The following is a 17,734-nucleotide window of genomic DNA, read 5'->3' as shown; positions in this document are numbered from 1 at the left end:
CCGTATTTGACCGGAAATAAGCCCAGGGGGCCGAGACAACTCATTGTGAGCTTAGCATGGGGTGGGCTTATTCCCAGACAAGGGGCCAATTTTGTTGAATTTTTTTTTCATAATAATAATTAAAATAAATAACAATACTTAAATGAACTAGGAAGAAAACAAAAAACGTTCAGTAGCACATCTATTAATTAATATTCCATTTGTTATTAATAAATAATAATTGTTTATTAATTAAATTTTTTTTTTTTTTACTAGTATCTAATTATTAGAAACACACCTTCTATGTTACAATTACTTACCAGTGGTGTTTATTTACATCCAAAATTTAATGCTGAGAAGATTTAAAACAACAGCAATTAACAACAAACTCTTTCTTTGTATACACACGTTTCTGACACAAGCAGCCAGCTTACACTACAAAGAATTGTCAGTCTACGGTCATTGTTCTTAGCCAATCAGAATAAGGTATTTGCTTAATTAGCATTAACTGCGGACCCAGTGTGGTGGTAAAAATAGACATTGTTTTTTAGTTCATACTTGGGCTTGGATACTTCAGAGAAATACTGCAGGCATGAAATTGAAAACAATGTTACACACTGTTATTGTTAGACTGCTAAATCTCACTGGTGGTAAAATATTGTGTTACATTTGTGTTTAATTATCTGCAGGAGGTATGACCTTTTAAATGAACTTTGAGCAAACTTGCACTTTCATGTTATTTATAAGGTGACGAAGTTGGGCGTGGGCTTATTTACGAACAAGGGCCTAATTTCTTAAATGCTATCAAAACGGTGGGGGGCTTATTCAAAGACATGGGCTTATTTCCGGTCAAATACGGTATGTAATTTTCTCCATTATTTTGAATTTCATCAATTCTTTTTTTTATTTTTACACGTTTTACAGATATTAGTTGTAAGTACAGAAAGCATACAAGTTAGCATAACCTTCTTTTATCTTCCATGTTAAGTTTACTTGTTATTGACTACAAATGCTATATTCTACATGACAAACATTAGTTGTTAGTACCTTTAACATGTAAGTTAGCGGAACTTTCTTTATCTTCCACTTTGATTGTGTATTTTCCTCCATCATCAACTGTCACATCATCCAGAGACAAAGTGTGTACAGTGTTGATCACTTCAATTTTGTAGCCATCTTTACTAGTCACCTGTTTACCATCAAGCAGCCATTTTGATTTGACCTCAGGTCGCGACACTTCACATTTGAATAAAACTGTCTCACCCTCCATGATACTGACGTCTTTAAGAGGAGTTAGGATTTCTAGAGCCTCTTCTGATAGGTTAAATAAAGAAGTGTTAGTAAGCTGGAAACTTTAATTGTAAAAAGTTAGTAAACATTATTAGTACCAAGTTAAATCTATATCTACCCTCCCTATCTATAACATCAAATAAAGCAATATTAGTTGATTAAATATTAGTATTTTGACACTATTTTTTAAAATGGTTAAGCAGAAAGAGAAGAGTTTTATTTCACATTTCTAACATTTCTAACTTTTTGTGACAAAAATATATTATAATATTAATTCAAATATTGAACTAAAATAAGAATTTTAAATGTATCTCTTACCGTCTACAAGGACTGTGGCCTCACATTCCACTTCATCAACCTTGACCTTGTATTTGCCTTCATCCTCCAGCTCTGCAGAATCGATGACCAGTTTGTGTACAGCGCCATCTGTGAGCAGTTTGATTCTCTTACTGGCAGACACTTCCTGTCCATCGTGGAACCATTGCGCTTTCTTGTTGGGTTTGTTTACTTCAACCTCAAGGAAGATTTCTTGATTTTCTGTGACCTTGATGTCAGCCAGAGGTCGAAGGAACTCAACTGGAGATTCTGAAAGATTTTATTTGTAAAACAAAATTTAATTATTTTAATAGAATCAGTTTTTTAATAATAGCGATGTCCATCAGCTTCGTCAGCTTCAAGAATTTTATACAAAAATTAAATTAAAAGTTATTAGTATCCACTTTGAGTATTTTCATTATTTTAAATTCCATCAGTTCATTGTTAGTTTTACATGTTAGTGACTACAAATACTACATTTTACTTGACAAATATTAGTTGTTAGTACCTTTAACTATCTGTATATTCCATTTTGATTGATTAAATTCCTCCATCATTTTAACTTTTATCAATTCATTGTTAGTTTAATATGTTAGTGATTACAAATGTTATATTCTACATGACAAATATTAGTTATTAGTACCTTTAACTATCTTTATATTCCATTTTATTGAGTAATTTCCTCCATCATTTTAATTTTTATCAATCTATTATTAGTCTTACATGTTATTGACTATAAATACTATATTCTACATGACAAACATTAGTTGTTAGTACCTTTAACATGTAAGTTAGCGGAACTTTCTTTATCTTCCACTTTGATTGTGTATTTTCCTCCATCATCAACTGTCACATCATCCAGAGACAAAGTGTGTACAGTGTTGATCACTTCAATTTTGTAGCCATCTTTACTAGTCACCTGTTTACCATCAAGCAGCCATTTTGATTTGACCTCAGGTCGCGACACTTCACATTTGAATAAAACTGTCTCACCCTCCACGATACTGACGTCTTTAAGAGGAGTTAGGATTTCTAGAGTCTCTTCTGATAGGTTAAATAAAGAAGTGTTAGTAAGCTGGAAAGTTTATTTATAAAAAGTTAGTAAAAAACTATTGGTGCTAACTTAAATCTATTATCTACCCTCCCCATCTATGACATCAAATAAAGCAATGTTAGTTGTGTAAATATTAGTATTTAGATATTTTAAAAAGATGATGCTTTAGTCATCTTTTTTAATAGTTAAGTGACAAAAGAAGAATTTTATCTAACATTTCTAACTTTGAATCAATCAAAATAAAAACTGAATTCATGAATAAATAAATGTATAATCATAATCCAGCATAAAAAATACATTGAGTATTGGGTGTCCATTTTATATTATTGCATCATTAACTATTCTTTCATTCATTTTGATATTTGACTGGTTGAACTTACAGTTGGTAGAAATGTCAAATAAAATCATTCTTATTTCACTCAACTTTTCATCTACTTTCAACAATCACATGTATTTAAAAGGTTTCTGATTTTTTATAACAAAAATGCATTACATGTACAAATATTAATTCAAATATTGAACTAAAATAAGAATTTTAAATATATCTCTTACCGTCTACAAGGACTGTGGCCTCACATTCCACTTCATCAACCTTGACCTTGTATTTGCCTTCATCCTCCAGCTCTGCAGAATCGATGACCAGTTTGTGTACAGCGCCATCTGTGAGCAGTTTGATTCTCTTACTGGCAGACACTTCCTGTCCATCGTGGAACCATTGCGGTTTCTTGTTGGGTTTGTTTACTTCAACCTCAAGGAAGATTTCTTGATTTTCTGTGACCTTGATGTCAGCCAGAGGTCGAAGGAACTCAACTGGAGATTCTGAAAGATTTGAATTTGTGAAACAAAATTTTATTATTTTAATAGAACCAGTTTTTTAATAATAGCGATGTTTGTCAGCTTCAAGAATTTTATACAAAAATTAAATAAAGTTATTAGTATCCACTTTAAGTATTTTCATTATTTGAAATTCCATAATTTCATTGTTAGTTTTACATGTTAGTGACTACAAATACTACATTCTACATGGAAAATATTAGTTATTAGTACTTTTAACTAAGTTTATATACCATTTTGATTGAGTAAATTCCTCCATCATTTTAACTTTTATCAATTCATTGTTAGTTTAATATGTTAGTGATTACAAATGTCATATTCTACATGACAAATATTAGTTATTAGTACCTTTAACTATCTTTATATTCCATTTTGATTGAGTAATTTCCTCCATCATTTTAATTTTTATCAATCTATTATTAGTTTTACATGTTATTGACTATAAATGCTATATTCTACATGGCAAACATTAGTTATTAGTACCTTTAACATATAAGTTAGCGGAACTTTCTTTATCTTCCACTGTGTTCCTTCCATAATTTTAACTTTTATCAGTTCATTGTTAGTTTAATATGTTAGTGACTACAAATGCTATAGCCTACATGACAAATCTTAATTGTTAGTACCTTTAACATATAAGTTAGCAGAACTTTCTTTATCTTCCACTTTGATTGTGTATTTTCCTCCATCATCAACTGTCACATCATCCAGAGACAGAGTGTGTACAGTGTTGATCACTTCAATTTTGTAGCCATCTTTACTAGTCACCTGTTTACCATCAAGCAGCCATTTTGATTTGACCTCAGGTCGCGACACTTCACATTTGAATAAAACTGTCTCACCCTCCACGATACTGACGTCTTTAAGAGGAGTTAGGATTTCTAGAGTCTCTTCTGATAGGTTAAATAAAGAAGTGTTAGTAAGCTGGAAAGTTTATTTATAAAATTTATAAAAAGTTAGTAAAAAACTATTGGTGCTAACTTAAATCTAGTATCTACCCTCCCCATCTATGACATCAAATAAAGCAATGTTAGTTGTGTAAATATTAGTATTTAGATATTTTAAAAAGATAATGCTTTAGTCATCTTTTTTTTAATAGTTAAATGACAAAAGAAGAATTTTATCTGACATTTCTAACTTTGAATCAATCAAAATAAAAACTGAATTCATGAATAAATAAATGATTAATGATAATCCAGCATAAAAAATACATTGAGTATTGGGTGTCCATTTTATATTATTGCATCATTAACTATTCTTTCATTCATTTTGATATTTGACTGGTTGAATTTACAGTTGGCAGAAATGTCAAATAAAATTACTCTCATTTCACTCAGTTTCATCTACTTTCAACAATCACATGTATTTATAAGGTTTCTGATTTTTTATAACAAAAATGCATTACAAATATTAATTCAAATATTGAACTAAAATAAGAATTTTAAATATATCTCTTACCGTCTACAAGGACTGTGGCCTCACATTCCACTTCATCAACCTTGACCTTGTATTTGCCTTCATCCTCCAGCTCTGCAGAATCGATGACCAGTTTGTGTACAGCGCCATCTGTGAGCAGTTTGATTCTCTTACTGGCAGACACTTCCTGTCCATCGTGGAACCATTGCGGTTTCTTGTTGGGTTTGTTTACTTCAACCTCAAGGAAGATTTCTTGATTTTCTGTGACCTTGATGTCAGCCAGAGGTCGAAGGAACTCAACTGGAGATTCTGAAAGATTTGAATTTGTAAAACAAAATTTTATTATTTTAACAGAATCAGTTTTTTTTATAATAGTGATGTTTGTCAGCTTCAAGAATTTTATAAAAAAATTAAATAAAGTTATTATTGATTTCACCCCAGGTCATGACACTTCACATTTGAATAAAACTGTGTCACCCTCCATGATACTGACATCTTTAAGAGGAGTTAGGATTTCTAGAGCCTCTTCTGATAGGTTAAGTAAAGAAATGTTAGTAAATTTTAATATAAATTATTTGTAGTTAGTATGCAAAATAATAATAATTTTAAAAAATAAGTTAATACAAATATATTCAATAATAAATGTTAATAATATGTTTAGGGGTTAATTATAATGACATGCTTTTCAAACTTAATATATATTTTTAACATGAAGAAGATTTGAATATTCCATAAACAAAGAATTGCTAGTGCTGTCAATAATATTAGTTTAAACTGATTTAAATAAAGAAAAAGAGTTTAAAGACAAACATTTTAATATATAACTGATAAATGACACTGACATTTTAAAATTGTCTTTCTAAAACATACAGATTTTCTATTAACAAATAATACACTTCTGTATTACGGTAATTCAAACATTAATCTAAAAATGATTCTGAATGTATCTCTTACCATCTACAAGGACTGTGGCCTCACATTCCACTTCATCAACCTTGACCTTGTATTTGCCTTCATCCTCCAGCTCTGCAGAATCGATAACCAGTTTGTGTACAGCGCCATCTGTGAGCAGTTTGATTCTCTTACTGGCAGACACTTCCTGTCCATCATGGAACCATTGCGCTGTCTTGTTGGGTTTGTTTACTTCAACCTCAAGGAAGATTTCTTGGTTTTCTGTGACATGGATGTCAGCCAGAGGTCGAAGGAACTCAACTGGAGATTCTGAAAGATTAAAAACATAAACATATATTTTAAAATACACAATTTATAAAACCCCTACAAGTATGTCTAAAACTAAGGAGTAGGGACATGAGGTTTCGTTCATATAATATTGATGGTTTCTGGTATGTACTTTTATATAATTTTAAGTTACAATTCAACAAATCTGCTAGCCAATTTGTGACATGTAAAAACCTCTGCTAAATGAATATAATTCAATATAATAATGATTTATTTTAGGAAGAGAACTGTCCATAAAGAGCTCTTCTCCAGAAAGCAGAACCATGCAGTACTGGGTAAAGAGTTGAAATAAAGGAACACACTCCATTGAATTGGGACTAGATTCAAATACCAAACAGTGATAACAGCACAATGCTCTATGGTCATTGTAATAACAGGGTGAGACGTAGCCCAGTGGTAAAGCACTCGCATGATGCACGGTCGGTTTGGGATCGATCCCCGTCAGTGGGTCCATTGGGCTATTTCTCGCTCCAGCCAGTGCACCGCGACTGGTACATCAAAGGCTGTGGTATGTACTACCCTGTCTGTGGGATGGTGCATATAAAAGATCCCTTGCTGCTAATCGAAAAGAGTAACTCATGAAGTGGCGACAGCAGGTTTCCTTCTTCAAATATCTGTGTGGTCTTAACCATATGTCTGACGCCATATAACCGTAAATAAAATGTGTTGAGTGCGTCATTAAATAAAACATTTCCTTCGTTCATTCTTTCGTAATAACAGTTGACACAACTTTCAAGAGTAACAATAAGAGAAACGTAGTCTAATAATACTAACAACTATAGCTGTAATTATTTATGATAAATATACATTAAAAAACATGTAATTAGTAAAATATTGTGTCTTGAGATATCAGCATAGAAGAATAATTTTAACTGGTCGATAGGAATTGGATAAAGGTTTATGATTTTGCTTGTCTTGGATTTCTAAAATTAAAAACACCTCACCTTTGACAATAAGACGAGCTGAACTGGATTTATCTTGAGCGACAATAGTAATTTTCGCTGCATCTGTCAGAGCAGCTTCTTTGAGTGACAGGGTGTGGACACACCCATCTGCTGTGATAGTGAGGCCATTCTTGGATTTCATTGGCTGACCATCGCACAGCCACTTGACCTTGACATCTGGTTTCGAGAGTTCACAGGTCATGGTCACACTGTCATGTTCTGTCACTTCAGTGTCAACAAGTGGCTTAATAATCTCAACTGGTATTTCTAAATGAAAAAAAAAAAAATTGTAGATGTAAACATGTATAGAAAAGAACAGTTTGAATTTAACAATCATGCATTGAGTTAAGTTAGCATTATTGGCATTTGGGTTTCATGTCAGGATTCATGTATTACCCTTGCTCTCACTTGCGCAATACAAATAATTTCTTTATTATCCATATTATTATTGTTGTTTTCTTTATGAATAACAAGACCCAACTCAAAATGTTTCAGCCACAACTAGAAGGAGACGAAAAAAATGACGTCATATTTCAAATGCACAGTCTGAGCTAGGACTGGAGAAGCAACGTCATGTTATGACGTCGCTTCCCAAAATGACGTCATTACACTTGTTATTACACATGTGCTTTGTATGTTTATTATTAACTTGGTTATGTTGAACCGTGTGGATAATAATGAACATATATTGCACGCGTGTGTTTAACTTTAAGAAACCAACTATGGGTTGTTTGTTTGTTCATTGTGCCATGTACTGTATTTTCAAACTGACCTTCAACCAACAGCATGGCTTTGCTGGTTTTGTCACGGATGATCACTGAATAATCAGCTTCATCATCAGAAATGGCTTCGTCAATCTCGAAGCGATGTATCATCCCGTCAACCACAAAACGGCAGCCGTCTCTTGGAGTGAACTCCTTCCCGTCCCTCAGCCATTTTGCAATCTGGTCTGGTTTTGATACCTCGCATTCGAAGATGACCTTTTGTCCTTCAACTACGGTCTGATCTTTAAGAGGTTTGAGAATGTCCAGAGGCAGTTCTGAAAATAAAAATAAAATAAAATAAAATAAAATAAAAATTAACAAATAAAGAATAAATAATAATAAAAAAATTGATAAATAACTCTTCCTTTAAAATATTCCTTAACCTTTGTGCACTAAATGATTTAAAATTATTCCTTAACATTAGTGCACTAAATGCCTTTAAAATATTCCTTAGTGTATCTGTATTAAGCACCTTTAAAATAGTCCTTAACATTACTGCACTAAGCACCATTAAAATATTTCTTAACCTCACTGCAATAAACACCTTAAAATATCCCTTAACCTATGAATATTAAAACATTCCCTAACCTCTGCACTAAGCACTTTAAATATTCCTTAACCTCATTGCACCAAGCCCCTTTAAAAGCATTCCTTAACCTCTTCACACTAACCTTCCACCGTGAGTTTGGCCGCGGTCGACTCCTCTCCACAGACACAGCTGTACTCGGCCTCGTCCTCGATAATCGATTCGTAGATGATCAGCTCCTGGATGAAGCCATCAGTGGCGACCTCGATTCTCTCGTCAATCACCAGCTCCCTGCCGTCCTTCAGCCACGTGACCGGGATGTTCCTCTTCGTCATCTGGCAGTCGAACGCTGCCTCCTCCGTCTCTAGCACGTGCTGGTCTTTCAGTGGTTTCGTAAACCGCGGTGGAACCACTGGAATAAAGTACAGAATATAGGTTTAATTAAAGGGTTAAATAGCTCTTATTAAAAGAGGAAGATCAAAGACTCGATGGCGTCGTGGTTAAGCCATTTGACATAAGGCTGGTAGGTATAGGGTTCCAGCCTGGTACCGGCTCCCACCCAGAGCGAATTTCAATGACTCAGTGGGTAGGTGTAAGGCCAATATACTCTCTTCTCTCTCACTAACCACAAACAATTAAAAACTAACCCCCTATCCTGGACAAACAGCCCAGATAGCTGAGGTGTGTGCCGAGGACAGCGTGCTTGAACCGTAATTGGATATAAGCACGAAAAAATAAGTTGAAATGAAATGAGATCTGCTCATTTTGAACATGTTTCAGTTATACAGTAAAAACCCTGAAAACTGGACCCTCTGTAAAGCACAATCCTCTCAAAACTGGACCCTTTGTAAACCACAATCTCCTCAAAACCAGATGTTTATCAGTCTTTTTTCAAATGTCAGTACAAAAGTCTCTAAACCAAATACCACTTAAAACAAGACATTTTACTTGTTTCTGTGGTGATCTGGTTTACAAGGGTCTCACTGTATAAATTTCTTAGGTAATAAATGATATATAAACAAGAATGACGATCGATGACTCTAGAAACAAAGGAAACCTTTGGTCAAAATTGCCTAAATCACTGACATTTGATGGAGAGCCAAGGCAAGGATTCCTTTTTACAAGGCAACTCAGTAGTGACAACCAAGAAGTAAAGCACAGAAAGACACTGCCTACAAAAAAACTCACATTCAATGGAAAGCCAGGCTGATGATTCCTTGTTGTTAGGCAATACGACGGTGTACTCTCCCTCGTCCTCAGGGATGGTCTCCATGATTCTCAAGTAGTGTCTGTATCGGTCGCAGACGATCTTGATACGCTCGCTTGGCGTGAGCGGTTTGCGGTTCTTCATCCAGCGGACCGGAACGCCTTCCTTGCTCAGGACGCACTCCAGCTCGATGTCTTCTCCCTCCCTGCCGCGAACGTCGCGCAGCTCGGCCGTGAAGTCTGCAGCTAGCTCTGTCAGAAAGGAAAGAAATGAAAAAAAGACTGTGTAAGAAGAGAAAGGAAGATTTTTTTAAGGGCTGAATTTTGACAACGCTCAAAATTTGAGATGTTTATCAGCAGTGTTGTTGCAAAAAGATCTCGGGGAAAATGTATCTGCAAAATAATTTTTACAATTATCAGATATTTCCTTTACTATTTTTTGTACTAATGTGCCATCAACTTTCAAAGGAACACTTTAAATTACAGCTAGTTTGGTGTCTAACATATATTATTTTGATTCCTCTGGCTGAGGAGGGAGGGAGGGATGGGGAGAGAGACACAGAGAGAGAGAGAGAGAGAGAGAGAGAGAGAGAGAGAGACAGAGACAGAGACAGAGAGACAGACATAGAGAGAGAGAGAGACAGAGAGAGAAAGAGAAAGAGAGAGAGAGAGAGAGAGAGAGAGAGAGAGACAGAGACAGAGACAGAGAGACAGACATAGAGAGAGAGAGAGACAGAGAGAGAGAGAAAGAGAAAGAGAGAGAGAGAGAGAGAGATAGAGAGAGAGTGATCCCTAGCCAGCTTTTTACCTTCTACGAAGAGACGAGCTGAAGACTCGAGATGTCTGAATATGACTGTGTACTCTGCGTCATGTTCCGGCGCCACGTCGGGGATCTTGAGGATGTGCTGAGTCCCATCACAGATGAACTCGTACCCATCTTCCTCGGTTATCTCCATCCCATCCTTCATCCAGGCGGCCGGGACGTTCTCCTTGTTGATCTCGCACACGAAGCTGACTGTCTCACCCTCGAGGCACTCCGCGTCGGCCAGTGGGAGAGTTATCTTCAGTGGTGTTTCTGGGAAAAGAACATCAAAATCATGTGAACAATGTTAAAGTTTGTTTTGTGTAATGACACCACTAGAAAACATTGATTTATTAATAATCATGTGATCTTAGTGCTAAGATCGCTTCGTGGAACGGGGCCCAGAGCTCTATTGGATGTCAAATATTTGGTAATTCTGATTATAGTCTTAGAGTTTAAGTTTGTTTTGTTTAATGGTAACACTAGAGCACATCGATTAATTAATCATTGGCTATTTCATGTCAAATGTTTTTTAATTCTGACAAATAGTCATGAGAGGAAATCCACCTTTTTTCATTAGCAGCAAGGGATCTTTTATATGCACTTTCCCACAGACAGGAAAGCACATACCACAGTTGTGGTGCACTGGTTGGAACGGAAAAAACCCCAGTCAGCTGAATGCATCCACCGAGGTGGTTTGATCCTGCAATGCGAGCACCTCAGTCGAGTGCTAAATCCTGCACCTTATAGTCTTAGATAGGAAACCCGCAAGACAACTTTTACATGCACCATCCCAGACAAAATAACACATACCAATGCCTTTGATATACTAATTGTGGTGTACAAGCTGGAACGAGGCTTATGGTAAAAATGCAGTGTGACTCACCTTCTACAAACAAGACAGCAGACGACTTCTTGTCTCCAATCAGAATTGTGTATTCCGCCTCATCGTCAAGGGCGACCTTGGGGAATGTCATCGTGTGTATAGTGCCATCCACTTTAATCTGTCGAGCTTCAGTGGCAGCTATCTCCACATTGTCCTTCAGCCATTTGGCCGTGACATTGGGCTTATTGACCTCACAGGTCAAGGTCACTGTGGCATTTTCTATGCATTCGGTTTCTTTCAGTGGCACAATGATTTCTATTGGAAGTTCTGTAAAAGTGATTTTCAATAATAGAGAATATAATTTGTATATAGAAACAATTTATTTAATTTATTAATTTATTATTAGTTTTTAAAGACTAAGGCATAGTTTTGACTATTAGAGCCATTTCTGATAACTGAAATTATACTTTACTTAGATTTTATTGTTTAGATTATCCATTTCCGCATATTCGGAGTGTTTTTGGTCATGCTGGTGATTTTAATATCACAAAATACATTTTTCATATTTTTAAAAACGCACGTGCGTCTGAGAAGTAACAGTTATGGAGTCAAGTTTTAGTCTATTTTTAGAGGGTATTTCACCATTTTAAAGTCACAGACTCATGTTTCACTCAATTGTAACTTTATCCAAATGTGTTACAGGTTTGTAGACTAACTAAACTGAGTGTGCACTTTTAAGTATTACTTGTACATATAAATAATAAGACATTAAGTGAAAATTATAATAAAAGATAAAAATTATTATTATGATTTATTGTGATCGTTTTTTTTTTAAGTTAAAATTATTTCCTTTAAATCTGAATGACAAAATAATGAATACATCCAAAGATTTCCTGTTTGGATAGTGTAATTATAGTACAGTGTAAAATAACTGGATGAACCAACAATTGAGTAATCTTGGGTAATTACTGCTGCCAGTGAGTTTGGCTTTATGAAACCAACTATAGGTGGTTAGTTGCTTTCATTGTTATGTCATGAACTGTACCTTCAACAGTTAAAGGGGCAGTGCTCTGCTGTCCTCTGACAATGATGCTGTATTCTGCTTGGATGTTTGGCTGGGAATAATTACAAACTTTAAAAACGCCAACTATAATATTACGTGGTTAATTGATTTCATTGTTATGACATGTACTGCACCTTCAACTGTTAAAGGAGTAGTGCTCTACTGTCCTCTGACAATGATACTTAAAAAAACAACTATAGGTGGTTAGTTCATTTCATTGCTATAGGTGGCTAGTTGATTTCATTGTTATGACATGAACTGTACCTTCAACTGTTAAAAGAGTAGTGCTCTGCTGTCCTCTGACAATGATACTTGAAAAAAACAACTATAGGTGGTTAGTTGATTTCATTGTTATGACATGAACTGTACCTTCAACTGTTAAAAGAGTAGTGCTCTGCTGTCCTCTGACAATGATACTTGAAAAAAAAAAACTATAGGTGGCTAGTTGATTTCATTGTTATGACATGAACTGTACCTTCAACAGTTAAAGGAGCAGTGCTCTGCTGTCCTCTGACAATGATACTTGAAAAAAACAACTATAGGTGGCTAGTTGATTTCATTGTTATGACATGCACTGTACCTTCAACAGTTAAAGGAGCAGTGCTCTGCTGTCCTCTGACAATGATGCTGTATTCTGCCTGGTCGTCTGGTTTAGCGTCCGATATGACAAGACGGTGAACCTTCCCGTCCACCTCCATCTTGACCGTATCCGATGGAAACAGCTCTGCACCGTTCTTCAGCCATCTTGCTGGTTGATTGTCCTCAGACACCTCGCAGGAGAAGCTCACAGTTTCACCTTCCTTACATGTCTGTTCTCCGAGCGGGATCGTGAACTCTAGAGGTGCTTCTGTAGGTTAGTAGGGAAGAAAGGAAGGGAAGAAACAAGATTATATTTATCTTATTACATGGTAAAAACATTTTTAAATTAAGATTTCTAAAAATAAAAGTAAAGTTTAAAAGAAAAACTTTTAAAACTGTTTTCAGTATTTCACAAAAAAAGGGAAGAAAAAAAGATTATATTTTGAATCTTTTTCCATGTTTGAAAATTATTAAATAAAGATTTCTATGAAAAAAATTAAAGAACTACATGTATATGTAAATGAAAAAGTTTAAGAACTTTTTTTCCGCATTTAAGGAAAGAAGTTTTTGGTAACAAGTAAAATTTTGTTCTTAAGAAAGGAAGATACTAAAATAATTTCTTCGTCTTCTGTTTAAAATTATTAAAAGGAAAACAATATCAAATTATATATTATTATAATTATAAAATTGCTGTTGCAAAAGGATTCTTTTAAATTTAAGATCATGTTTTAAGCCATATTGGAGTCACAGCATTTCAACATTTCAACAGATTAATCATAATGTATGTTAACAATAAACTGACAAATTGAAATGCCAAAATGGAATCGCATTAAAAAAAATTCTTTCTTTTACCATAGGAATTTTAGTTAACAGTATTTTTGATAAAAGTTTAAAAATAGTGTATCATTTTATTAAAACTGAAAACAACTGAATAAAGATTTCAAAATTAATGTTTTTATGCCAAGAGTAAATTTTAATGTTTACAGATAAGTCATCTACTAAATAAAAACATCCACATAAAAAATACATACAATTCCACATTAATTATAAATTTTACATGCCAATATCACATATTTTACAAATATTAATTAAAAACAAAATGTTTTTCAAAGAAAACACATGATTCAAGCACATAACCATGCAATGTAACACTCATCATGCCTTTATAGTTAGTAGTATTTCTATTTTCATCTGTTGCTCCCTTTGTATGAAACAAATTATCTTAATTAGAACAAAATGCATGTGACACTTGTATTATTTTATATATTATATTATCTATAAACATAAAGTGTGTAACTTTTGCTAAGATATTTTTTTGTATGCCAGAAAAAATTAATATCTGATTACAGATTAATTATGAATTAATTAATAATTAATTCGAAAACTAACCTTCTCTGAGATTAAATCCGGTCATACGGCGTTTGCGTCCGATGACCACCACATAATCGCCATAGTCACCAGTCGACAGCTGGTGAATTATTAGTTTATGCCTACATCCTTGGTCGGAAATTTCGTACTTTTCACTCTGCATTAGCTGCTGTTCGTCTTTATACCACGTGACCCGCATGTCGGGTCTCGAGACATTGCACGTGAAAATGGCGTAGGACTCGGAGTCAATGGTAAAGCGGTTCAGAGAGAGGTGAAGGTTGAGAGGTACCTCTGCAATTCAATACACACGGTACACACACACATCCATGCACGAAAGACTCGGTCGCAGACACACGCAGATGTACAGTCAAAACCTCACATAAAGGACACCTTTGCTAAACAACCACTCAAGACGTCCAAGAGGGGTGGAAGCTTCCTAAGTATGTAATTAATCTGACGTTATGATGAGTGCCTTAATACCTTAGCTCATGTCTTGACATTGAATTATGTCATATTGATCCACCCCACTTATATAATTAACAGAGTTTGAATACTAGTACCTGATAAGCAAGGAAGGAAATGGTTTATTTAACAACACACTCAACACATTTTATTTACGGTTATATGACGTCAGACATATGGTTAAAGACCACACTGATATTGAGAGAGGAAACCCGCTGTCGTCCACTTCATGGGCTACTCTTTTTCGATTAGCAGCAAGGAATCTTTTATATGCACCATCCCACAGACAGGATAGTACATACCACAGCCTTTGTTACACCAGTTGTGAAGCACTGGCTGGAATGAGGCCAGATAAGCAGCTTCCCACTTTGAAACATAACAAATACCCTGCCAACATGTCCTTAATAAAAACACAAAGCGTACATTGATGGAATCTGAACATATTTTACTGATTCTAGTCAGTGATGTTAATCTCATGACCAACTGGTCCACCTACAAAATTAATTCCCAATTAATCATAGTGAAGATCAGTACTAGCATTCTGTGGATCTTAAAAGTTGAATTTTTTTCTTCTAATTTTTATTATTATTATTCATACTTACCTAGTACTAGTACAACAACCATGCTATATGACTATTTATTGTATCAAATTATTCAGAATGACCACTTCCAAAGTTTCATGGAAAAATGCATATATTGTAAAACTGTAGGACTAGATCTTGTGTAATTTTTAATCTTTAAGCAGTTAGTATTATCAACTTTTGTTTTCTTTTTATGATATTCAGTTTCCTTTAGATCTTGTTTACAACCATCATAGAGTGAAATGTATTCATGACCACTTTACTGAAATATGACAACCAAGCAAATGCAACCAATCCCAACAAAAATGTCTTATATCTACCACTCCTAACAAGACCTTTTACTGGAAGGTCCTTATGGTGCCTTTATATACCGGTTTGACTGTACATACAACACAAATTGTATTAGAGATGAAAAACAAGAAGGCTGGCTCAGTATTTTCAGCATTTACATACACGGCATGATGGGAATGTTTTTTGTTTTTTTTAAACAACACTACTAGAGCACATTGATTTATTAATCATTGGCTATTAGATGTCAATTATGGGAATGCAGGCCGACTTACGGAATATTTAAGCTAATGATACACTGTTCAAAGAAAGTAAAATTCAATATTTTGAAATTAACATTGCTTGAAACAAGCATTTTTTTAATATCTTGAATGGGTCATGGAATGTACATGTACACTGTATATATATATATATATGAAGTGAAACTTGCATGAAATCAAATGGCTCATATAACAATTTAAGTGCAAATACACTGTGCAGAAAGTCAGATATATGTATTGTATAATAAATGACCAAAAATAATAAATTCCAGCCTGGTTTTTGACTGCACGAGTGATAAGTAGGAACAGGTTTAATGTGTGTAAGGTTCAAACTGTTGAGAGTCTTATATAACATACTCAAGAAATTTATTTCAAATTTGAAATTTCAGCCTGAAAATGTAATATCACTGTGATTCTTTATTAATTAAACAGTATTTGCTGTATGATGTTGAGAATTAAAAAAAATGACCAACATGAAAATGGATGATAGTGAAATACTGAAAATGCTGAACCAATCCTAATCTGTGTTAAGTTTTGCATTTCTACATGTTATTAAAAGATCAGAGAAAATAGCTAAGCTTTCATTTTGCATCCAAAGAAATATGCAATGTAATGAAATGAAAAAAACAAAACGAACAAAAAAATAATAAAAAAATACAACAAATGAAGATGGTGAAACATGAAATTCTAACACCCATGAATGATCAAAGAATAATCAAGCAATAGGTAAAGAAAAACTAAATCAAAATTCCCAAGTGGCACACAGAAAGATAAACAGGAAAACACACACCAGAAAAGAAACAACAACAATATAGACACACATGCAATCATTGCCAACCATAAAAAAATACTGCACTGGTGCGCAAATGAGCAACTAACTAAAGATACAAGGTGAACCCCAGTCCTAATCTGTCTGTTTGTAATTCTCATATTTAAAACAGGTTCAAGTATGTGTGTGTGAATTTTGTCATGCTCATCATATACCACGAAGGTTTTGAGCACGTCTGTCCCGGGTTCCGTATCTGGATAGCCAGAGGCCTGACCCGGAACAAACAAGTTCAAGTATGTTATTTGTGGGCATAAACGTTGATAGAGACCTCTGTACAGCTAGGACACATGAGGGGATAAGGGAGGTAATCCCTACATAAACTTAAAGACAAATATATAACTAACTGTACAATGAGTTTGTTCCAAAAATATCTTCATTGATTTGTTTAAATGAACAAAATAATAATTATGAAAGGGATAAATAACTGAAAATGAAAACTGAAAAAAATCATTGATATGCTGAATTTGTTTTCAGTTCGAACACTATAAAAATATACTTATAAATATTTGCTTGTATTAAGATTATTTTTTACCAAGAAAGGTATTCATAAACCTTTATCAGTATAAAACATGTACCATAACAAAACAAACACCATATTGTAACCATTACTGCATTATACCCAGAGAACATTTTGTTCCTTATCACATCATAATTGGCTACACAAGTTTCAGAGATTGCTTCACAATTATAAAACATTAAACAGTAATTGCTAATTAATTTTCAATTAACTAGAAGTATTGCTAATCAAAATTTTGAAAAAAAAAAGTTCCCTGATATCAATAAACAGAAATGATACTATCTGGTTGACAAATTATGATTGCCAAAAATTTCAAAAAGTAAAAGAAAATAAACAATTTCAAGATAATAAATTTTGTAAAACAATTTAATGTAAACAATTGAAAATAATATACAAAGCTGGGTACAAAAATAATATAGAGCCAGGTATAAAAAATAATATTCAGCCAGCTATACAAATAATATACAAATTCAGGAAGTAAAAAATAATGTACAACACAATATTTGACTTGATAATTATATTTGATATGTCTGTGTTAATTATATATATATATGTGTGTGATAAATATGAGCATACATGTAACAATGCACAA

General features: G+C 34.0%; 1 protein-coding gene across 1 annotated transcript in view; it reads right to left on the bottom strand.

Moving 5' to 3' along the window:
- Positions 1–17,734, bottom strand: part of LOC121387235 (titin-like) — a 481,073-nt gene that overhangs the window by 129,158 nt on the left and 334,181 nt on the right. The window contains exons 127-141 of the mRNA XM_041518261.1: positions 14,227–14,496; positions 12,839–13,105; positions 11,256–11,522; positions 10,376–10,642; positions 9,550–9,819; positions 8,507–8,773; positions 7,844–8,110; positions 7,072–7,338; positions 5,843–6,109; positions 4,931–5,197; positions 4,099–4,365; positions 3,191–3,457; positions 2,362–2,628; positions 1,588–1,854; positions 1,027–1,293 (exon numbers count right to left, since the gene is read on the bottom strand). Coding sequence (XP_041374195.1) covers positions 1,027–1,293; positions 1,588–1,854; positions 2,362–2,628; positions 3,191–3,457; positions 4,099–4,365; positions 4,931–5,197; positions 5,843–6,109; positions 7,072–7,338; positions 7,844–8,110; positions 8,507–8,773; positions 9,550–9,819; positions 10,376–10,642; positions 11,256–11,522; positions 12,839–13,105; positions 14,227–14,496 — 4,011 coding nt within the window. The remainder of the gene's footprint in view (positions 1–1,026; positions 1,294–1,587; positions 1,855–2,361; positions 2,629–3,190; positions 3,458–4,098; positions 4,366–4,930; positions 5,198–5,842; positions 6,110–7,071; positions 7,339–7,843; positions 8,111–8,506; positions 8,774–9,549; positions 9,820–10,375; positions 10,643–11,255; positions 11,523–12,838; positions 13,106–14,226; positions 14,497–17,734) is intronic.

The sequence above is a fragment of the Gigantopelta aegis genome, chromosome 13 (genome assembly GCF_016097555.1).
Source record: "Gigantopelta aegis isolate Gae_Host chromosome 13, Gae_host_genome, whole genome shotgun sequence".
In the NCBI taxonomy this organism is placed as follows: Eukaryota; Metazoa; Mollusca; class Gastropoda; order Neomphalida; family Peltospiridae; genus Gigantopelta; species Gigantopelta aegis.
The sequence above is the reverse complement of the archived record's forward strand: the minus strand, read 5'-3'. Positions and strand labels throughout refer to the sequence as shown.